At 45.1% G+C, this 25226-nt stretch overlaps 1 protein-coding gene across 5 annotated transcripts in view; it reads right to left on the reverse strand.

Moving 5' to 3' along the window:
• Positions 1-25226, reverse strand: part of LOC311122372 (aryl hydrocarbon receptor nuclear translocator 2) — an 85685-nt gene that overhangs the window by 12253 nt on the left and 48206 nt on the right. For all 5 annotated transcript variants that reach the window (XM_084196740.1, XM_084196737.1, XM_084196738.1 and 2 more), the window contains 6 exons: positions 19395-19469; positions 14923-15074; positions 4471-4546; positions 1861-1984; positions 922-1024; positions 211-349 (listed from right to left, as the gene is read on the reverse strand). In XM_084196740.1, the coding sequence (XP_084052866.1) occupies positions 211-349; positions 922-1024; positions 1861-1984; positions 4471-4546; positions 14923-15074; positions 19395-19469 (669 nt within the window). The remainder of the gene's footprint in view (positions 1-210; positions 350-921; positions 1025-1860; positions 1985-4470; positions 4547-14922; positions 15075-19394; positions 19470-25226) is intronic.

The raw sequence follows: 25226 nt of genomic DNA on the forward strand, positions 1-25226 counted from the left end.
AAACCACCTCTGCTACATGTTCAGGCCTGTGTGTGTGTGTGTGTGTGTGTGTGTGTGTGTGTGTGACCTGGCCAGAGAAGGGGGGGTCTGTTGCTAGTCCTGTGTGTGTGTGACCTGGCCAGAGAAGGGGGGTCTGTTGCTAGTCCTGTGTGTGTGTGACCTGGCCAGAGAAGGGGGGTCTGTTGCTAGTCCTGTGTGTGTGTTTTTTACCTGACCAGAGAAGGGGGGTCTGTTGCCGGTCCAGGTCACCTGTCCTGGGTTGAGCTGTCTGGAGATCTGAGCTAGGTTCTGATTGGACGATCCCGACGGCTGGATTTCATTAACCCCCGGGACATGGATCACTGAAGAGCTGTAACACACACACAGAGAGAGAGACAGCATTCCAAGTTAATGTGTGACATGTGAGCCTTTATATAGGCCCCTGCAGACAGTCATATTTCATTTATACTTTAACAAAACAACACATTTAACTGTTCACATCTGTCAACTCTAGTCTGCTCAATTGTTTAACCATCACCTGCGGCCCTGTCTTTCCCCACGGCTTTCAACTTTAAACACACGTATATACACACACACCAATGTGCATGCACGCACACACACACACACACACACACACACAGGGCACACACACACACAGGGCACACACACACACACACACACACACACAGGGCACACACACACACAGGGCACACACACACACAGGGCACACACACACACACAGGGCACACACACACACACACACAGGGCACACACACACACACACACAGGGCACACACACACACAGGGCACACACACACAGGGCACACACACACACACACAGGGCACACACACACACACACACACAGGGCACACACACACACACACACACAGGGCACACACACAGACAGTCAGACGCACCCACCCACACACAGAGAGGTGTACCTGAAGCTCTTGGCAGAGTGTCCGGGCTGGAAGGGAGAGTTCTGGGAGTAGAGCTGCTGACCTCCCGCCGTAGACGAAGGAACCATCATCTTCTTCTCGCCAGCTAGAACCACACAATACACACACTGTTTAGAGAGAGAGCGAGAGAGAGCGAGAGCGAGAGCGAGAGCGAGAGCGAGAGAGAGAGAGAGAGAGAGAGAGAGAGAGAGAGAGAGAGAGAGAGAGAGAGAGACATTCAGAGAGAGAGACAGATAAAGAGACATTCATTAACTCCCGAGTGGCGCAGTGGTCTAAGGCACTGTGATGCAGTGCTAGCTGTGCCACTAGAGATCCTGGTTCGAGTCCAGGCTCTGTCGTAGCCGGCCGCAACCGGGAGACCCATGGGGCGGCGCACAATTGGCCCAGCATTGTCCAGGATAGGGGAGGGAATGGCCGGCAGGGATGTAGCTCAGTTGGTAGAGCATGGCATTTGCAATGCCAGGGTTGTGGGTTCGTTTCCCACGGGGGGCCAGTATCAAAAATAAAATTATGAAAAATAATAATGTATGCACTGGATAAGAGCGTCTGCTAAATGACTAAACTGTAAAATGTAATTCAGAGCGAGAGATAAAGAGACATTCAGAGAGAGAGAGACAGATAGAGACATTCAGAGAGAGAGAGAGACAGATAAATAGACATTCAGAGAGAGAGAGAGAGAAAATACACCACACAGTCAGAGATAGAAAGAGGGAGGGAATGGAGAGAGAGAGAGGAGAAACTGCAGTCCTGATTGAGTTGTGGGGAGGTTGTTTTACATTTCTCCCCTGGATGAAATACCACCACCACAACCAACTGCCTACCATGGGCCTTACGACAAACACTGGCTGATTAATGCTTCCTTATCTAAACACACACACGTAACAAGACAAGTAGAGGTGAGAATATAACTAGATAGCGTACAGCCAGAGATGCCGGAGTACATGTCAGCGAAGCGCGGGTCTCTCTCCTGTGAGAACATGGTGTCCGTCTTGTCAATGTTCTTGCCCGCCTCGTGAACCCCTCCTCCCACACTGGGAACGGGCACCTGGAGGGAGCGGGGAGGGAAGAACAACTTCATTTAATAACACTACCTTTATTTATACAAGGGTGTGAGCATATCCCTCTTGCTAATGTACAGTCAACAGCTAGAGGAGAGCGAGTGGGAAGGACATCTTCACTTAATGAAACCCAAGTAACTGTTGGGTTGGGCTCAATTCCATTTGAATTCAGTCAGTTCAGGAGGTGAACTGAAATTCCAATTCCAAACGTTTTTTTCCTCATAGACAAGCATTGAGGAAGAATTTGATTTCAAATGGAATTGACCCCAAGCCTGTTATACAGTTGAGCCCTTTTAAATGTCCAATGCAGCCATTTTTTTAAAATCACAATATCAAATCATTTCTGGGCAACAATTAATTACATGACTGTAATTGTTTTCAATTAAAATGGTCAATAAGAAACAAAAATAGCTTCTTAGCAAAGAGACATTTCTCAAGCAAGAATTTTGCTAGGACTGTCTGGGAGTGGTCTGAGTGGGGAGGGGAAAACTGAAACTAGCTGTTATTGGCAGAGACGTTTGGAACTCTTTATTATTGGTCTATTAACTAATTTACCGCCTGGTGAAGTCACCAGTCAGGCCAAAACTCCATCCCACCAAAACAGGGTGAAATTTCAGGTGGTCTTTTCAAATAGCTCTTAACCTAAAAGGGCATTATCATAATTTTCACAATTTCAAGAGGGATATACTCACAGTATTATTCCAACCTCATAGTATGTTAATACACTGCTCAAAAAAATAAAGGGAACACTTAAACAACACAATGTAACTCCAAGTCAATCACACTTCTGTGAAATCAAACTGTCCACTTAGGAAGCAACACTGATTGACAATACATTTCACATGCTGTTGTGCAAATGGAATAGACAACAGGTGGAAATTATAGGCAATTAGCAAGACACCCCCAATAAAGGACTGGTTTTGCAGTTGGTGACCACAGACCACTTCTCAGTTCCTATGCTTCCTGGCTGATGTTTTGGTCACTTTTGAATGCTGGCGGTGCTTTCACTCTAGTGGTAGCATGAGACGGAGTCTACAACCCACACAAGTGGCTCAGGTAGTGCAGCTCATCCAGGATGGCACATCAATGCGAGCTGTGGCAAGAAGGTTTGCTGTGTCTGTCAGTGTAGTGTCCAGAGCATGGAGGCGCTACCAGGAGACAGGCCAGTACATCAGGAGACGTGGAGGAGGCCGTAGGAGGGCAACAACCCAGCAGCAGGACCGCTACCTGTGTGTCTGCTCAAACGGTCAGAAACAGACTCCATGAGGGTGGTATGAGGGCCCGACGTCCACAGGTGGGGGTTGTGCTTACAGCCCAACACCGTGCAGGATGTTTGGCATTTGCCAGAGAACACCAAGATTGGCAAATTCGCCACTGGCGCCCTGTGCTCTTCACAGATGAAAGCAGGTTCACACTGAGCACGTGACAGACGTGACAGAGTCTGGAGACGCCGTGGAGAACGTTCTGCTGCCTGCAACATCCTCCAGCATGACCGGTTTGGCGGTGGGTCAGTCATGGTGTGGGGTGGCATTTCTTTGGGGGGCCGCACAGCCCTCCATGTGCTCGCCAGAGGTAGCCTGACTGCCATTAGGTACCGAGATGAGATCCTCAGACCCCTTGTGAGACCATATGCTGGTGCGGTTGGCCCTGGGTTCCTCCTAATGCAAGACAATGCTAGACCTCATGTGGCTGGAGTGTGTCAGCAGTTCCTGCAAGAGGAAGGCATTGATGCTATGGACTGACCCGCCCGTTCCCCAGACCTGAATCCAATTGAGCACATCTGGGACATCATGTCTCGCTCCATCCACCAACGCCACGTTGCACCACAGACTGTCCAGGAGTTGGCGGATGCTTTAGTCCAGGTCTGGGAGGAGATCCCTCAGGAGACCATCTGCCACCTCATCAGGAGCATGCCCAGGCGTTGTAGGGAGGTCATACAGGCACGTGGAGGCCAAACACACTACTGAGCCTCATTTTGACTTGTTTAAGGACATTACATCAAAGTTGGATCAGCCTGTAGTGTGGTTTTCCACTTTAATTTTGAGGGTGACTCCAAATCCAGACCTCCATGGGTTGATAAATTTGATTTCCATTGATAATTTTTGTGTGATTTTGTTTTCAGCACATTCAACTATGTAAAGAAAAAAGTATTTAATAAGATTATTTCATTCATTCAGATCTAGGATGTGTTATTTTAGTGTTCCCTTTATTTTTTTGAGCAGTGTATATATAAAACAGAGGAAAATCACATTTTTGACTGCACTGGGCCTTTAATGATATACATGCAACAGCTTCAAAGTCTGTCTAGCATGAAAAGCCAGGGGTATGGATAGGTAATGGGGCTACACTGGGTACAGTGGGTATAGGGCATATTTTATACTATGAACAGGCAGGTATAAGGGCAGCTATAGGGGTCCTGTGGGTAATATGAACAGGCAGGTATAAGGGCTGATATAGGGGTCCTGTGTTATACCTGTGATAGATCATATGCTGTCAGGCCGTCTCTCTGATGGACCTCCAGCTCTGCCTGCTGCTGCTGTTGGAGCTGCCTGGAGAACACACACAATGACAACACATTAATACACAATCACACAATACCATCACTACAACACAATACCAGCACTGTAACACAATACCAGCACTACAACACAATACCAGCACTACAACACAATACCAGCACTACAACACAATACCAGCACTATAACACAATACCAGCACTACAACACAATACCAGCACTACAACACAATACCAGCACTACAACACAATACCAGCACTGTAACACAATACCAGCACTACAACACAATACCAGCACTACAACACAATACCAGCACTACAACACAATACCAGCACTACAACACAATACCAGCACTGTAACACAATACCAGCACTACAACACAATACCAGCACTACAACACAATACCAGCACTACAACATAATACCAGCACTACAACACAATACCAGCACTACAACACAATACCAGCACTACAACACAATACCAGCACTACAACACAATACCAGCACTACAACACAATACCAGCACTACAACACAATACCAGCACTACAACACAATACCAGCACTACAACACAATACCAGCACTATCACACAATACCAGCACTGTCACACAATACCAGCACTGTCACACGATACCAGCACTATAATACACTATAACACAATACCAGAACTATTACACAATACCAGCACTACAACACAATACCATCACTATAACACAATACCAGCACTATCACACAATACCATCACTATAACACAATACCAGCACTATCACACAATACCATCACTATAACACTATACCAGCACTATCACACAATACCAGAACTATTACACAATACCATCACTATAACACTATACCAGCACTATCACACAAAACCAGCACTATAACACAAAACCAGCACTATAACACAATACCAGCACTATAACACAATACCAGAACTATTACACAATACCAGCACTATCACACAATACCAGCACTATAACACAATACCAGCACTATAACACAATACCAGAACTATTACACAATACCAGCACTACAACACAATACCAGCACTACAACGCAATACCAGCACTATAACACAATACCAGCACTATAACACAATACCAGAACTATTACACAATACCAGCACTACAACACAATACCAGCACTACAACGCAATACCAGCACTATAACACAATACCAGCACTACAACACAATACCAGCACTACAACGCAATACCAGCACTACAACGCAATACCAGCACTATAACACAATACCAGCACTATAACACAATACCAGAACTATTACACAATACCAGCACTACAACACAATACCAGCACTACAACGCAATACCAGCACTATAACACAATACCAGCACTATAACACAATACCAGAACTATTACACAATACCAGCACTATAACACAATACCATCACTATAACACAATACCAGCACTACAACACAATACCAGCACTATAACACAATACCAGCACTACAACACAATACCAGCACTATAACACAATACCAGCACTATAACACAATACCAGCACTACAACACAATACCAGCACTATAACACAATACCAGCACTATAACACAATACCAGCACTACAACACAATACCAGCACTATAACACAATACCAGCACTACAACACAATACCAGCACTATAACACAATACCAGCACTATAACACAATACCAGCACTACAACACAATACCAGCACTATAACACAATACCAGCACTATAACACAATACCAGCACTACAACACAATACCAGCACTATAACACAATACCAGCACTACAACACAATACCAGCACTATAACACAATACCAGCACTATAACACTATACCAGCACTATCACACAAAACCAGCACTATAACACACTAGACATGCTTGGAGAACACACACAATGACAAAAAATGTATACACAATGACACCATACCAGCACTGTAACACAATACCATCACTGCAACACAATACCATCACTATAACACTAGAGATGCCTGGAGAATACACGCAATAACAACACACTCATACACAATACCCTCACTTTGATACGTTTCCACTTTAGATTGTATTATTAGTAACAGATGGACAAGTTATTGATACACAATACCAAAAGACCAGCATCCAAATAGCACAACTGGCACCCTAACGGCTGTAGAACAAATGTTAACATTGACTGACTGGACCAGTACAAGAAAAACCTACAGTGAGGGAAAAAAGTATTTGATCCCCTGCTGATTTTGTATGTTTTCCCACTGACAAAGACATGATCAGTCTATAATTTTAATGGTAGGTTTATTTGAACAGTGAGAGACAGAATAACAACACAAAAATCCAGAAAAACGCATGTCAAAAATGTTAGAAATTGATTTGCATTTTAAATGAGGGAAATAAGTATTTGACCCCCTCTCAATCAGAAAGATTTCTGGCTCCCATGCGCCTTTTATACAGGTAACGAGCTGAGATTAGGAGCACACTTAAAGGGAGTGCTCCTAATCTCAGTTTGTTACCTGTATAAAAGACACCTGTCCACAGAAGCAATCAATCAATCAGATTCCAAACGCTCCACCATGGCCAAAACCAAAGAGCTCTCCAAGGATGTCAGGGACAAGACTGTAGACCTACACAAGGCTGGAATGGGCTACAAGACCATCGCCAAGCAGCTTGGTGAGAAGGTGACAACAGTTGGTGCGATTATTCGCAAATGGAAGAAACACAAAATAACTGTCAATCTCCCTCGGCCTGGGGCTCCATGCAAGATCTCACCTCGTGGAGTTGCAATGATCATGAGAATGGTGAGGAATCGGCCCAGAACTACACGGGAGGATCTTGTCAATGATCTCAAGGCAGCTGGGACCATAGTCACCAAGAAAACAATTGGTAACACACCACGCCGTGAAGGACTGAAATCCTGCAGCGCCCGCAAGGTCCCCCTGCTCAAGAAAGCACATTAACATGCCCGTCTGAAGTTTGCCAATGAACATCTGAATGATTCAGAGGAGAACTGGGTGAAAGTGTTGTGGTCAGATGAGACCAAAATCGAGCTCTTTGGCATCAACTCAACTCGCTGTGTTTGGAGGAGGAGGAATGCTGCCTATGACCCCAAGAACACCATCCCCACCGTCAAACATGGAGGTGGAAACATTATGCTTTGGGGGTGTTTTTCTGCTAAGGGGACAGGACAACTTCACCGCATCAAAGGGACGATGGACGGGGCCATGTACCGTCAAATCTTGGGTGAGAACCTCCTTCCCTCAGCCAGGACATTGAAAATGGGTCGTGGATGGGTATTCCAGCATGACAATGACCCAAAACACACGGCCAAGGCAACAAAGGAGTGGCTCAAGAAGAAGCACATTAAGGTCCTGGAGTGGCCTAGCCAGTCTCCAGACCTTAATCCCATAGAAAATCTGTGGAGGGAGCTGAAGGTTTGAGTTGCCAAACGTCAGGCTCGAAACCTTAATGACTTGGAGAAGATCTGCAAAGAGTGGGACAAAATCCCTCCTGAGATGTGTGCAAACCTGGTGGCCAACTACAAGAAACGTCTGACCTCTGTGATTGCCAACAAGGGTTTTGCCACCAAGTACTAAGTCATGTTTTGCAAGGGGGTCAAATACTTATTTCTCTCATTAAAATGCAAATCAATTTATAACATTTTTGACATGCGTTTGTCTGGATTTTTTTGTTGTTATTCTGTCTCTCACTGTTCAAATAAACCTCCCATGAAAATTTTTGACTGATCATGTCTTTGTCAGTGGGCAAACGTACAAAATCAGCAGGGGATCAAATACTTTTTTCCCTCACTGTAAGGGTGCTTTGTGTACTATTAAATACATACTACAAGCTGGTCTGTACATCTGTGCTGTAGGTGTTTTTTTTCTCTCTCTCTCTCTCTCTCTCTCTCTCTCTCTCTCTCTCTCTCTCTCTCTCTCTCTCTCTCTCTCTCTCTCTCTCTCTCTCTCTCTCTCTCTCTCTCTCTCTCTCTCTCTCTCTCTCTCTCTCTCTCTCTCTCTCTCTCTCTCTCTCTCTCCTCTCTCCCTCTCTCCCTCTCTCCCTCTCTCCCTCTCTCCCTCCCCCCCTGTACACTGGAAAACAACAGATTCTAATTCGGTACTCTCAAAAACAAGCCTTTTTTTTAGCGTAGGGGAATGGTTATGTTATGAACAACATCAGCTGTGTCCCAAATGGTACCCTATTCCCTTTATAGTGCCCTATGGTCCCTGGTCAAAAGTAGTGCACTCTTAAGATGCCATCTGGGACACATTCATTGTTGCAGAGTCAGTATATTGTGAATGGCTAAACGAGAAGAGCAACACCTGCACGCAAACAAATATTTAGAATAGTCAATGTGGTGGCAATAAGATGTTCTTAACTCAAAACCATTTCTGGACAGAATGTCTCCGGTCAGCTCTTACGCACCATTAGTAAGCTGGCAACAGAATGACTTTATTTCTCACACACAAACAGGCAGATTAACTTTACACAAACACACACTCTTGTGCCTCGAATCCATTTGTTGTTGGAAAATTGCACCACAGCAGCACAATCTAATTCAGGCCCTTAATTTCAAAAGCCTTGGAGTGATTTCCTGCTAAGTTCTTTTCTGGAGCATCCAACCCTGACATTTCCTGTTTCTTTCTTTCTGGGTAAACTGTTTTTCTTCTTCTGCCATGAGAAGTATGCAGCACTCGCTCTCTAGGAGAAGAGATGAGGAGGCCACTAGACTACAGAGGACCAGTTGGGTTTGAGACAGACCGAGACAGACAGACCTCAGGAATTTGACAGCTCATCTCTCTGTCTCTTTTTGCTTTCTCTCTCTCCAAGTACATCACAACCTTCCTCTTTCCCTGCCTCAAATAAATTCCTGAATGTCAAAGAGAGCGAGCAAGAGAGAGAGAGCGAGAGATGGAAACACGTGTGTTAACAACATGAAAGCGTCCCCTGGCAGTGTACATAGACTGGTGCTGTGCTGAACTTAGTGACCCTGGCCGCCACAGCCTATAAGAGCCTAGCGTCTGACAAGAGACCTAATGGGAGTAACTAGAATATATTATGGCCAGAGCGCCAGTGTGTGTATGTGTATACTGTATGCCAGTGTGTGTGTATACCCGTGTGTTTGTGTCCAGATCAAAAACACCTGTCACTAGGAATAAAGAGCTTCCATTAAGGAAAACAAACTACTCTAAAACCCCATTATGTCAAGTGCTGCTTAGTGGTCCTCTCAAAGAGACACTTGTGAGTGAGAGAGAGATAGAGAGAGAGAGGGAGGAGTAGAGGAAAAAAGGAGGTAGAGATGTAGGGGGGAGGAGGGGTGAGCACAGAGGGGTCACCTGCATGTGGTCCTCTGTAGCTCAGCTGGTAGAGCACGGCGCTTGTAACGCCAAGGTAGTGGGTTCGATCCCCGGGACCACCCATACACAAAAAAAATGTATGCACGCATGACTGTAAGTCGCTTTGGATAAAAGCGTCTGCTAAATGGCATATTATTATTATTATTATTATTACCTGGACTGAGAGAGGACAAAGATGGATAACACTTGGCCAGGAAAACTCCAGAGGATATTTGAACTTCTGAAGAATGTGCAAAAATACGTCCAGCCAAGCCGACTCCAAGTTTCCACCAGTTACACAACTCTCCTGTTTAACTACCTCTAATGCACTCAGCATCACACGGTCGGGAAGAAACATTATTATGAAAATGTAACCGGTTCAGAGTGTGTGTGTCTGATGTTTGTGTGTGTTTGTAAGTGTGTGTACATGTGTGTACTTGTACATGTGTGTGTGTGTATGCTTGAAAGTGTGTGTGTGTGTGTGTGAGACGCAGATGGAGTTGCTAAGGTTTATAATTTGTTGTTGTTCTGCTCTGGTGCCCCTGGGTAAACTCCAGCAGTAATAAACAGCGGATGGGGAATGGCTTCATTGGTGACTTGGCTGCTATGGTGTGTGTTGTCTCTGCCCACACATTCAGAGCTGGCCTGATAGTGGGGTTCTGAGGGAAGCAGCCAGGTCACACAGCAGTGGCTGATGGGATGTAGCAAGGGTGCAAGTGGGCAGCCTGAGGCTTGTAGCCATGGTAACAATGCCAATGCACGCACGCACACACAAAAGCCCTCCACAGATTGCTTCCTAAACAGAAACAGTTCCAGAAACAGGGCCAGAAGTGGAGGCTAGCCTCTTTAATATCTCAGTTTATGGTTCAAACCTAGAGCCAGCCAACATTACTAACCAATACAGATGGCTCTGTTTGGCTTGCCCGTCAACTGAGGCACACAGATGGGGCAGTGTGTCAGGTGTGTCATGGTTCCACAGTCATCTCCTTGTACAGTCCTGCAGGCTAAACGAGACTCAGGAAGCAAGTTGGAACATTGACCACATTACCATGCAGCTGCTAAAATACTATTCGAGTTGTTAGAATACACACACAATCTCCATTACAATGTTGCCATTCCCTTTAATCCAGATACACTGCATGACCAAAAGTATGTGGACACCTGAACATCTCATTCCAAAATCATGGGCATTAATATAGAGTTGGTCTCCCCTTTGCTGCTATAACTCCACTCTTCTGGGAAGGCTTTCCACTAGATGTTGGAACATTGCTGCGGGGACTTGCTTCCATTCAGCCACTAGAGCATTAGTGAGGTCGTGCACTGATGTTGGGTGATTAGGCCTGACTCGCAGTTTGCGTTCCAATTCATCCAAAATGGTGTTCAATGGGGTTGAGGTCAGGGCTCTGTGCAGGCCAGTCAAGTTCTTCCACACTGATCTTGACAAACCATTTCTGTATGGACCTTGCTTTGTGCACGGGGGCATTGTCATGCTGAAACAGGAAAGGGCCTTCCCCAAACTGTTGCCACAAAGTTGGAAGCACAGAATAATCTAGAACGTAATTGTAAGCTGTAGCGTTAAGATTTCCCTTCACTGTATCTAATAGGCACTATGCGTTCTCCTGGCAAACCCAGATTGGTCCATCAGACTGCCAGATGGGGAATGGTGATTGTGTTTCCACTGCTCCACAGTGTTCCACTGCTTCCACTGCTCCACAGTGTTCCACTGCTTCCACTGCTCCACAGTGTTCCACTGTTTCCACTGCTCCACAGTGTTCCCGACCAACAGTTCTGGTGCTGACGTTGCTTCCAGAGGCACTTTGGAACTCGGTAGTGAGTGTTGCAACCGTGGACAGACGATTTTTAAACGCTACGTGCTTCAGCACTCAGCGGTCCTGTTCTGTGGACTCGTGTGGCCTACCACTTTGCAGCTGAGTCATTGTTGCTCCTAGATTTTTGCCCTTCACAATAACAGCACTCAGTTGACCAGGCCAGCTCTAGCAGGGCAGAAATTGTATGAACTGACTGGTTGGAAAGGTGGCATCCTATGACGGTGCCACGTTGAAAGTCACTGAGCTCTTCAGTAAGGCCATTCTACTGCCAATGTCTGTCTATGGAGATTGCATGGCTGTGTGCTCAATTTTATACACCTGTCAACAACGGGTGTGGCTGAAATAGCCGAATCTACTAATTTGAAGGGGTGTCCACATACTTTTGCATATATAGTGTAGATGCAGATTCACCATGCATGGTCTGGTATTTTCATTGTCCAAGGTCCACAGCGTGTGTACTGCAACCGGCTCTGAAACAACAGGGTTTTTCCCACTGGCTTCCCCCACAACTACATCTTACTTTATTTACTTGGTCCAGTAGTAGTAGCTACCACGGTAATGAAATATGGCCTACACTGAGTGTGTGTGTTTTGTTGGCTGTCTATACATGGGCTGGCTATACATGGGCTGGCTATACATGGGCTGGCTATACATGGGCTGCCTATACATGGGCTGGCTATACATGGGCTGGCTATACATGGGCTGGCTATACATGGGCTGCCTATACATGGGCTGGCTATACATGGGCTGGCTATACATGGGCTGGCTATACATGGGCTGGCTATACATGGGCTGGCTATACATGGGCTGCCTATACATGGGCTGGCTATACATGGGCTGCCTATACATGGGCTGGCTATACATGGGCTGGCTATACATGGGCTGGCTATACATGGGCTGGCTATACATGGGCTGTATGCATAGATATATGCCCAGCTAGTTTTCCAGAAATGATTGAGTGTGTGTAACCTATAGTTTGTGAAGAGATATCCACTATGAGAGGGGAATATAACCCAGGAGAGTAAAGACATTGTCCAGATCCCTATATTCTTTCCCTATTATATGAAGTGTGCATTCATTCACTCCCCCTCAAGAATTTGAACGCATTGGACTGCATCCCAAATGGCATCCTACTCCCTCCATAGTGCAGTGGTTTTGACCAGGGCCCATAGGATAGGGTGCCATTTGGGAAGTATCCTTGGATTGGTGTAAGAAATATGGCAGTCGCTCTACATCAAACACTCCTAAATCTTGGAGGGGAAGTGAACTAGTGCCCACCAGAGAGAAGACAGAAGAAACAGAGTGGTGTCTCTCATGGACAGCAAATTTACTGCAGGGTAACACTCAGCTATATCAACGACCAGATGGTCTGTCTCATAACCCTGTGTGTGTGTGTGTGTGTGTGTGTGTGTGTGTGTGTGTGTGGTGTCGCTGGGTGAGACTTGCTCAGGTACCCCGGTGGTCAGATGCTGAGCTTCACAACTGTTGTATAGGGTTGATGAATAAGATTAGATATTTTATGGAGCCTATAAATCAAGTACACAGTCTGTAGCCAGCCAGGTTTCCACTGCCCTGGCTCTCACCTCAGCTAGAGAGAACACTGGCACACAATGGAGCGCACACACACACACACATACATATGCGTACCCACACACACACACAATGGAATGTTTACTCCGCTAATCTGATCTCCAGACAGAAACATTATGTTACTGCCTTCCTTAACTCATTATAATGTCTGAGGAAATTGAGAAAATGATGTTTCAGACCATGTTTCCACACACACACACACACACACACACACAGAGACACACACAGAGACACACACAAACACACAAACGGGTGGAGGCAAAACAATCACAATCTAGCAATCTAAAACAAACGGAATAAGGGAACTCTTCCAGTGTTTCCGGAGTGTTCCCCAGTTCTCCGGAGTGTGAGTGGGATGTTAGTGTTGGAAGCGTCAGGATCATTCATAAAGTGTAAAGTCAATGTTGATGGTCCTGGGGTATGAGGTTTGCACCCATTCTCTGATTCTTCACCCACTCTAAAAGGCCTTTCCTTTTCCTCTCTGGCCTCTATTTAGGCACAGTGACAAAATCAACAGTGACGCCACCGCCCCCTACTGACCAGGACCTGGTAGTGCAGCTGAAACGCGCAGGTAAGCAGCCCCGCGCACGTTAACAGTACGTAAACACAAACGCTCAGGAGTACACATACACACAAAAACATGCACAAACTCACACACACTCAACAATACAATATCTGCTACAGTTAGAGGGGATAACTGGGCCTGCTACAGCTAGAGGGGTTAACTGGGCCTGCTCCAGCTAGAGGGGATAACTGGGCCTGCTACAGCTAGAGGGAATAACTGGGCCTGCTACAGCTAGAGGGGATAACTGGGCCTGCTACAGCTAGAGGGGATAACTGGGCCTGCTACAGCTAGAGGGGATAACTGGGCCTGCTACAGCTAGAGGGGATAACTGGGCCTGCTACAGCTAGAGGGGATAACTGGGCCTCTACAGCTAGAGGGGATAACTGGGCCTCTACAGCTAGAGGGGATAACTGGGCCTCTACAGAACATGTAACTGTCTCACCAGCAGTCGTTCAATACAGCAGTGTAAAAAGGTGCCTATTATGACTGGTCACTCTAGTCCTTTTGGGTTGATGGCTAAAGGCATATTATGGATTTCCTTTGGACATGCTAGAATCACATTCAAAAGAAGAGATCTTTCCCGGATACATATTGCATAGCCATTTAATTTCCTGCACTACAAAACAATTAATGAATTGGACCAAGAAGTCTATTGGTGATGTCCAGCGAGTGTACAGTATTGTGCGTGTGAGAGATCGAAAGTCGGACTAAAGGCTGACAGTGTGGAACAGGGTTTCCCAAACTCTGTCCTGCCCCCCAGCCGTTTTGTTTTTTGCCTTACCACTACACAGCTGATTCAAATAACCAACTCATCAAGCTTTGATTATTTGAATCAGCTGTGTAGTGGTAAGGCAAAAACCAAAATGTGCACCCGGGGCCAGGGCCGATTTTGGGAAACCCTGTTCTAGAACATTCCACTGGTCTATTTTTGTCCCAGGACGTGAAACATGTGTCAACAATTTCCACACACATGTGGCGTGTGTGTGTTTATTACTCAGTGTCTATCTCTGTGTGTATATGTCTCTGTGTCTGTGTAAGTAAATATGTCTGTGTGTGTGTCGGTCCTTGTGTGTGTGCGTGCGTCGGTCTGTGTGTGTGTGTGTATGTGTCCACCTACTTGACGTTGGTGTTGGTGCAGATGATGTACTCGATCTCGTCGGAGTAGGGGTTCTGGAAGGTGAAGGAGCTGGTGCGGATTAACATCCACTCTCTGTTCTTCATACGGAACCTGTACATCACCGACAACACCTGGCCCTTCAACTTTACCACCTAGATGGGGGGGAGAGAGAGAGAGAAGGTTAGATAAGACACATCACAGACAACCTGACCACCTAGAATGGAGGGAGGGGAACCTTGCGTGTGTGGTGGTGGTGGTGGGGGGGGGGGCGGGGGGGGGGGTTCAACATACAAATGCTGAAATCAGCACATTCAAAACAGCACATATTGCTAAGGGAGAGAGAGAGCGAGAGGGAAATATTCCTCCATCTAAAGGGCTTACAAATAAAAAAAGAACTAATTCGAGGAAGAAAGGAGTTGGAGTACTCAACAAAAAAGGTCAGCTTTAATCCATTGTCAGGATGAGAACAGGTGACTGACGTTGCTGTCAAGCTGACGTCTTCCTCAGAGAGTTTCGCCATCTTGGGTGGGGAGCGTGGAAATCAGGTGGACTTCAGAAGATTTTAGGTTTTCGGTTCCACCCAGTCTAATCTCCCCATACCTCTCCTAGCATACCTCTCCGTACACACACACTGACACACACACACACACACACACTTGACACACCTCTTTCTCTGAATATGCCCTCCATATGCATACCAGTGAACCTCACCTGTCAATCTGGTTAATGGACGTACTGCTTTGCATCTAAATGCCTTTCAAATAGGGGATCTGAAATGGGCTTCTGAAATGGGCATTCGTAATGAAAGCTCTGTGGACAATCTCAGAGACATGGAAGAGTGTTTTTCCTTTCACACAGCGGGCACCACCAGCTAAACGAGAGCGGGAGAAGGCCAGAAGTTTAATCTTATTTTGAGAAAAAGGCACGATTTCCTTATTTACTTGAGCAAATGTGGATTAGACACGTTTCGACCGCACCTTTTATTCAGCACATATCTCATTGCTTAAACATGGACTAGGGAGGATTGAGCATCCTATTGGTCAGAATGTATGACCTGTGACCTCAGTAACAGGAAGAGATAGTGGAGCAGTCCTTTGTGCTTGGCAGCAAATCTCAAAAGGCACACTATTCCCTATGTACTGCACTAATGTTGTCCGAGGCCCGGGGCTAAGTGACCAAAACTAGTGCAGTATGTATAGGGGCTCAAAAGAGACACTGGAAGGTGTGTGTGTCCGTGCTTGTTAGGATCTCAGTGTTTGTGCGTGTGTGTGTTCGTGTCTTCATGATTATCTGTATGAGAGAAGTGAAAGGCCAGGGCAGGATGGGGCTACAACATAGAGGGTGTGCCCCAAATGGCACTATATTCCCTACATAATGTCCTACTTCAGACCAGAGCACGTAGTGCGCTATAAAGGGAATAGGGTGTCATCTGGGACACAGCTGTTAAGACGGACCACCAATTATCCCAATACTTCTACTCTACTGTCAGCGACTGAGGCTGGGCTGACAGTGGCAACTACATAGAAAGAGACAGGAGGTAGAGAGGAAGTGAGGGGAAGGGAGAGAGAGAGAGAAAGAGAGCGAGAGAAAGAACGAGCGAGCGAGGGAAAGAAAGAAAGAGCGAGAGGGTGTGCAAGAGAATGAAGTGCGTTTGAGTGAAAAATACTTACATCCCTCATCTCTATCTCTCAATCTTTCATTACCTTGAGCTGGAGTGGTTCCTACATGCTACGTGTGCCTGTGTGACTGTGTGTGTTGTCATTACCTCTGAAGATGTTAAACTGTCAGTAGGCTGGGAATACAAAAAATGGGAATACAAAAAATGGGAATACAAAAAATGGGAATACAAAACATGGGAATACAAAAAATGATTTTCTGCCACGAAAACAAACTGTGTGTTGCACAAAAGTCAATCGCATACAAACCAATCAAAGCTGACACTCACAGCTGAGAGCCAAAGCTATTGGTCTGCCAATACCTGAATAAAGGTACCAGAGTCTGTCTGTCTCTCTACCTGTCTGTCTGTCTGTCTCGCTCTACCTGTCTGTCTGTCTGTCTGTCTCTCTCTACCTGTCTGTCTGTCTGTCTTTCTACCTGTCTGTCTGTCTGTCTGTCTTTCTACCTGTCTGTCTGTGCCTTTCTACCTGTTTGTCTGTCTGTCTGTCTGTCTGTCTGTCTGTCTGTCTCTTTCTACCTGTCTGTCTGTCTGTCTGTGTCTTTCTACCTGTCTGTCTGTCTGTCTCGCTCTACCTGTCTGTCTGTCTGTCTGTGTCTCTCTACCTGTCTGTCTGTCTGTCTTTCTACCTGTCTGTCTGTGTCTTTCTACCTGTTTGTCTGTCTGTCTGTGTCTTTCTACCTGTCTGTCTGTCTCTTTCTGCCTGTCTGTCTGTCTGTCTGTCTGTCTGTCTGTCTGTCTCTTTCTACCTGTCTGTCTGTCTGTTTGTGTCTTTCTACCTGTCTGTCTGTCTGTCTCTCTACTTGTCTCCCTCTCTGTCTGTCTGTCTGTCTCTCTCTCTCTCTCTGTCTGTGGAGCTGCAGGCAGTATGTATGTGTGTGTGTGTGTGTGTGTGTGTGTGTGTGTGTGCTGACAGGGCTTGGCAGTTCGCTCTGGGTGATAGCGCTGAGGTCTCTATGCTGCTCATATCAGGAGATATCTGGGACAGACAGGTGGACATGAGCTCTCTGCCAGATGATAGAGAATCTGAGTGTGTGTCAGAGGGTAAGGAGTGTGTGTCTTAGACATTTTGTCTGTGTGTGCCTGTCAGAAAGGTATGTGTGTGTGTGGGGTTCTGTTCCATGGAAGGAAACCTCTGCCAGAGAGGAGTGTATTAGGGAGTATCAGGGAGTCAAACATGTAAAATAATATTGCCCTAACAAAACATTCCACCTTTCACCTCATTGCTGGCATTCAGTACACAGTGCTCCCCTGGCAGAGACACTGAACCGCAACGCAGAGGACACACACCTGGGTGCTCAGATATAAATGTTTCATGTAGAACAGATCCGTCAGTCCAGTTTATTAGGGTTAGGCAATAGGGTTCGCTCTATTCCTTACATTTCTATCTGCAACGTTGTGAACTTTTCACCCTTCTAAAAAGGACCCTGCAGTGTGTTCCTGTCAGCTGCTGCACATCTTAAACCATTACAGATTGGCCAATAGTATTAGCCTGTCTGCCAGTCCTTGGCATGGCTCCAGTCTTCAGGCTAGGCAGATGGAGGCACTGGATTTATGACCTTTAATTCACCAGGTAGGTTATTTAGTGTCTTTTAGAATCACGACCTGGGGTGAGTTCCCCCAAATAATGAAGATCTTATTAAGTACATTGGTAGGCAATGGATGAACGATGGTCTCAATGCTAAAGATGACCTTGATGGTTTGGGGGAAACTCACCCCTGAGCAAAAGCATGTTTCTGCTAGTTTAATTTCCAGGTGAGCCTAGGGTTGCAAAATTCCAGTAACTTTCCCGAAATTCCCAGGTTTTCCCTGTGGGCCCTGGTCAAAAGTAGTGCACCTTAAAGGGAATAGGGTGCCATTTGGGACGCAACCCATGACTTTGGATGGGCTGTCTGTTCTAATGGGCTGTTCGTTGTACTCAGTCTCATTCGACCATAATGACGGGCTACTGGTGTCTAATTAAAGAGCGCCTCCCTTTTCACCTCGGGGTGACAGGGTCAGGAGAGGACCTGAGTGGAACCACTGGCGTGTGACAGGAAGACGAAAGTTTTACTGCCAGACAGAGTAATTAAACCTCTGTTGTAATTCAACATTATGATGCCCCATCTCCTTATTAATTCAGCCACTTACTTAGATAACTAGCAAGTTAAAAGTAGGGGTCGCGTTAACAAAGAATTCTTAATTTTTCACAAAGGAAAAATATATTTACATTTTTGTAATTTAGCAGACGCTCTTATCCAGAGCGACTTACAGTAGTGAGCTCATACATTTTCATACTTTTTTCGTACTGGTCCCCATACGCCTACTCCCCCTCTCCTCTCCTCCTCCCCCTCTCCACACCTGATCCCCCTCTCCTCCTCCCCCCTTCCCCTCTCCTCCTCCTCCCTCCCTCCATCTCCTCCTCCCCTTCTGCTCCCTCTTTTTGCCTGATCCACCTCTCCTCTTCTGCTCCCCCTTTCCTCCTCCCCCTCTCCTCCTCATCTGCTCCCCCTCTCCTCTCCTCCTCCCCCTCTCCTCATCTGCTCCCCCTCTCCTCATCTGCTCCCCCTCTCCTCTCCTCACCTCCCCCTCTCCTCTCCTCACCTCCTCCCCCTCTCCTCACCTCCTCCCCATCTGCTCCCCCTCTCCTCTCCTCCTCCCCCCCCCCCCCCTCCCCAGTGGTGTAGTACCTGTTGAAAGATCTCTCAAGTGGTCTCTCTGTGGTCCTCTGAGTGACAGAACTCTTCCTCATCCCGGTCTCCTCCACCCTCCCTCTCCTCCTCCCTCCCTCCCTCCCACCCTCTCCTTCTCACCGTACCTGTTGAAAGCTCTCTCTCAGGTGACTCTGGTCCTCTGGGTGGCAGAACTCCAGGATGTCTTTCCCCAGCAGATCCTACACAAGATGACGACACAATAAATACACACAAATTCATAAAACTACACACTTCAGGTCAATTTCAAATCATGAAATACAAGTTCATGTTTTAATTTAATAAAAAATGTTTAAATTCAGATAAAATATATGTTGGCATTAATATCACTCCATACACACCATTTCACACTATAAAAACATAATTACACACAATAACAAATACACAATTCAAATACTTTCTTTGGGATCCACAATTAAACTTTGTCCAATTACTGGACAAAAAAGCATTTTCAATGTAGATTATTTCTTGACAATGCCTTTTAGTCCAGGACTAGGCTTCCTCTGCCTGGGTTAGGAAAACAGGCCATACAGGTCATACATTATTCAGACCCTTGGACTTGAGTCACTGGCCTTTACTGAATTAATCTGTCTTCCATTCCTTGCATCCGTTCTCCCCGGCTCTTTCTCATTGGAGAAGAAGGTCTAAGGGTAGCCACCTTGGACCTTCTCCTCTAATACGGTTGAGAAGGAGCTGAGGAGAGGATACGAGAAATTGAGGGCAGAGGAATTGAGATCAAGCCAGTGATACATCTTTAAATAATTATTCCTGTCATGAAAAAAACCCAACAACAACTGTGCTTCCCAAATGGCATCCTTTGCCTATCAGTGCACTACCTTGGACCAGGGCCCACAGGGCTCTACACTACCCCACTGGGCTCTACACTACCCCACTGGGCTCTACACTACCCCACTGGGCTCTACACTACCCCACAGGGCTCTACACTACCCCACAGGGCTCTACACTACCCCACAGGGCTCTACACTACCCCACAGGGCTCTACACTACCCCACAGGGCTCTACACTACCCCACAGGGCTCTACACTACTCCACAGGGCTCTACACTACCCCACAGGGCTCTACACTACCCCACAGGGCTCTGGTCAGAAGTAGTGCATGATGTAGGGAATAGGGTGCCATTTGGGAAGCAAACTGTCTCCTTTATACAAACATCCTAAATACACACACCATCTGCGCTGTAGACGATCATACATCATTATACATAAACAAGGGAAATTAAATTACAAAAGAAACTCCCACCCTGCCAAGCGATCATACTTTCTCATCCTAATAAAGCGACTTTACGTCAGGAATCGGCCCAATTTCGCTAATCTGTTTCTGTAGTGTGAATGGCGTTGAAAGGAGAGGGGTAGATTGGGAGAGAGTGCTATTTGACCAAAGGAATTCCAACTGCATACCACTTTGATCCAGAGCCTTCCTACCAATCAGGAATGATCTAATCTTTTCAACGCTATGAGAATGGAGTGTATTTCACGAAGGGTCTGTGTCTGTGTGTGACTGTGTGCGTGCGTGGTATGCACGTCCTAAACTTTCCCGCCGGTCCAGAGCCAACAACTAAACAAATCAAATCAAATGTTATTTGTCACATACACAGGTTTGCGGGTGTAGCGAAATGCTTGTGCTTCTAGCTCAGACAGTGCAGTAATATCTAACAACTAATATCTAACAATTTCACAACATATACCCAATAAACACAAATCTAAGTAAGGAATGGAATTAAGAATATATACATATATGGATGAGCAATGACAGAGCGGCATTGACTAAGATACAGTAGAATATTATAGAATAGAATGCAGTATATACACATATGAGATGAGTGATGCAAGATATGTAAACATTAAACACTATGGATGACCAGGGGGACACAGACAATACCGTTCCTGGTGCAAAAACAATGTCCTATCCCGGAGCTCGAGTAAATGACATTACTAAGCTGCTCCCGAATGTACTATGCCAGGACATGGAAATCGATTCTATCGTAGTCCATGTAGGTTTTAATGACATTATGAAGGGCAGCACTGAACAGCTGAAACTGGATTTTAAAGAGCTGATTGACTCTCTGCTAGACACTAACAAAAAAACCATCATATCTGGCCCTGTGCCCTCTCTGAATCGTAGCATTGAATGCTTTAGCAGGATTCTTGCTCTTCACAACTGGCTACGTGATTATTGCAGCTCAATGGGTGTAACTTTTGTTGACAATTTCGATACCTTTTGGAAACAAAACACGTTTTATAAGGATGGGATCCACCCAAATAATTTGGGTTCCTGGATCCTTTCACAGCATTATAAGGCTGCGTTGAGACAATGACTTAACAATGACCCAAGCCCAGCTCAGCTAATCCCTACCATTGTGACGCAGAGTTGTCAAAACGCTTCAGCAAATGTACATTACACCAGGGGCGTCGGTAGACACAATATAAGTAACCTAATTTATGTCCCTCTAACTGCCCTGAATGCCTCTGCTGACCCTACAGCTATTGTATGCAGTAATCATGTGCCTAAGAACCAGATTTATACTGTTGTTAGCACTGAGCCGGTGTGCCCGAGGAGGAAGACCACTGTGTGCAGCTCACCCTGCACTAACATTAAGAACATGAGCGCATCTACTGCTGCTAAGCTTCCCAGTAAAACAATAAAAACAAGTAAACATCCCAGAAGAAAAGTGCTCAAAATAGCCCACGTTAACATATGTAGTTTAAGAAACAAGGTTCATGAATTCAATAACTTGCTAGTAACAGATTACATTCATTTTCTGACTATCTCTGAAACTCACATAGATAATACCTTTGATGATACAGTGGTAGCAATACAAGGTTATAACATTTACATAAAATTTAGAAATGCCAATGGTGGAGGTGTTGCTGTTTATATTCAGAACCACATTCCTGTGAAGATTAGAGAGGATCTCATGTTAAATACTGTTGAAGTAATATGGCTACAGGTTCATCTGCCTCACCTAATGCCCATTCTGGTGGGAAGCTGCTATAGACCACCAAGTGCTAACAGTCAGTATCTGGATAACGTGTGAAATGCTTGATAATGTATGTGATATCAATAGAGAGGTATACTTTCTGGGTGATTTAAATATTGACTGGCTTTCATCAGGCTGCCCACTCAAGAGAAAGTTTCAAACTAACCAGTGCCTGCAACCTGGTTCAGGTTATCAGTCAACCTACCAGGGTAATTACAAACATTACAGGAATAAAATCATCAACATGTATTGATTATATCTTTACTAATGCTGCAGAGATTTGTTTGAAAGCAGTATCCAAATCCATTGGATGTAGTGATCACAATGTAGTAGCCATATCCAGGAAAACCAAAGTTCAAAAGGCTGGGCCAAATATTGTGTATAAAAGGTCATACAATAAGTTTTGTAGTGATTCCTATGTTGTTGATGTAAAGAATATGTGTTGGTCCGTGGTGTGTAATGAGGAGTAAACAGACACTGCACTTTACACATTTATGAAATTGCTTATTCCTGATACTAATAAGCATGCACCCATTAAGAAAATGACTGTAATAAACTGTTAAATCCCTGTGGATTGATGAGGAATTGAAAAATTGTATGGTTGAGAAGGATGAGGCAAAAGGAATGGCAAATAAGTCTGGCTGCACAACCGATTGGCAAACATATTGCAAAATTGAGAAATCATGTGACTAAACTGAATAAAAAGAAGAAACTACACTATGAAACAAAGATAAATGACACAAAGAATGATAGTAAAAAGCTTTGGAGCACCTTAAATGAAATTTTGGGGAAAAAGGCAAACTCAGCTCCATCATTCATTGAATCAGATGGCTCATTCATCACAAAACCAACTGATATTGCCAACTACTTTAATGATTTTTTCATTGGCATGATTAGCAAACTTAGGCATGACATGCCAGCAACAATTGCTGACACTACACATCCAAGTATATCTGACCAAATTATGAAAGACAAACGTTGTAATTTTGAATTCCGTAAAGTGAGTGTGGAAGAGGTGAAAAAATTATCGTTGTCTATCAACAATGACAAGCCACCAGGGTCTGACAACTTGGATGGAAAATTACTGAGGATAATAGCGGACGATATTGCCACTCCTATTTGCCATATTTTCAATGTAAGCTACTAGAATTTGTGTGCCCCCAGGCTTGGATGGAAGCAAAAGCCCCCTTTACTGGCTCAAATAGCCGACCAATTAGCCTGTTACCAACCCTTAGTAAACTTTTGGAAAAAATGGTGTTTGACCAGATACAATGCTATTTTACAGTAAACAAATTGACAACAAACTTTCAGCATGCTTATAGAGAAGGACATTCAACAAGCACTTCCACAAATGACTGATGATTGGCTGAGAGAAATTGATGATAAAAAGATTGTGGGGGCTGTTTTGTTAGACTTCAGTGCGGCTTTTGATATTATCGATCATAGTCTGCTGCTGGAAAAACATATGTGTTATGGCTTTACTCCACCTGCTATATTGTGGATACAGAGTTACCTGTCTAACAGAACACAGAGGGTGTTCTTTAATGGAAGCCTCTCCAACATAATCCAGGTAGAATCAGGAATTCCCCAAGGCAGCTGTTTAGGCCCATTACTTTTTTCAATCTTTACTAATGACATGCCACTGGCTTCGAGTAAAGCCAGAGTGTCTATGTATGTGGATGACTCAACACTATACATGTCAGCTACTACAGCGACTGAAATGACTGCAACACTTAACAAAGAGTTGCAGTTAGTTTCAGAGTGGGTGGCAAGGAAGAAGTTAGTCCTAAATATTTCTAAAACTAAAAGCATTGTATTTGGAACATATCATTCACTAAACTCCAAACCTCAATTAAATCTTGTAATAAATAATGTGGAGATTGAGCAAGTTGAGGTTACTAAACTGCTTGGAGTAACCCTGGATTGTAAACTGTCATGGTCAAAACATATTGATACAACAGTAGCTAAGATGGGGAGAAGTCTGTCCATAATAAAGTGCTGCTCTACCTTCTTAACAGCACTTTCAACAAGGCAGGTCCTACAGGCTCTAGTTTTATCGCACCTGGACTACTGTTCAGTCGTGTGGTCAGGTGCCACAAAGAGGGACTTAGGAAAATTGCAATTGGCTCAAAACAGGGCAGCACGGCTGGCCCTTGGTTGTACACAGAGAGCAAACATTTATAATATGCATGTCAATCTCTCCTGGCTCAAAGTGGAGGAGAGATTGACTTCATCACTGCTTGTGTTTGTGAGAGGTGTTGACATGTTGAAAGCACCGAGCTGTCTGTTTGAACGACTGGCACACAGCTCAGACACCCATGCATACCCCACAAGACATGCCACCAGAGGTCTCTTCACTGTCCCCAAGTCCAGAACAGACTATTGGAGGCGCACAGTACTACATAGAGCCATGACTACATGGAACTCTATTCCACATCAGGTAACTGATGCAAGCAGTAGAATCAGATTTAAAAAACAGATAAAAAATACACCTTATGGAACAGCGGGGACTGTGCAGCAACACAAACATAGGCACAGACACATGCATACACACACATGATAACATACACTCTATACTCACATGTACACATGGATTTTGTGTTGTGGATTTGTGGTAGTGGAGTAGGTGCATGAGGGCACACACTTAGTGTGCTGTGAAATCTGTTATGAATGTATTGTAATGTTGTTTTAAATGTATAACTGCCTTAATTTTGCTGGACCCCAGGAAAAGTAGCTGCTGCCTTGGCAGGAACTAATGGGGATCCATAATAAATACAAATACAAATAACACAGCATATAGAGCTATCAAGACATGCTGGAATGTAAGGACCACTCAAAAGATAATGATTAGGCCATGATAGTCTTTGATTGATTGATTGATTGGTTGTAGGGTTTGCAGAAATCTGGTAACTTTCCCAAAATTCCCAGATCTTCCTGAAAT

The sequence above is a fragment of the Coregonus lavaretus genome, assembly GCF_964263955.1.
Source record: "Coregonus lavaretus genome assembly, contig: HAP1_SCAFFOLD_1106, whole genome shotgun sequence".
Lineage (NCBI taxonomy): Eukaryota > Metazoa > Chordata > Actinopteri > Salmoniformes > Salmonidae > Coregonus > Coregonus lavaretus.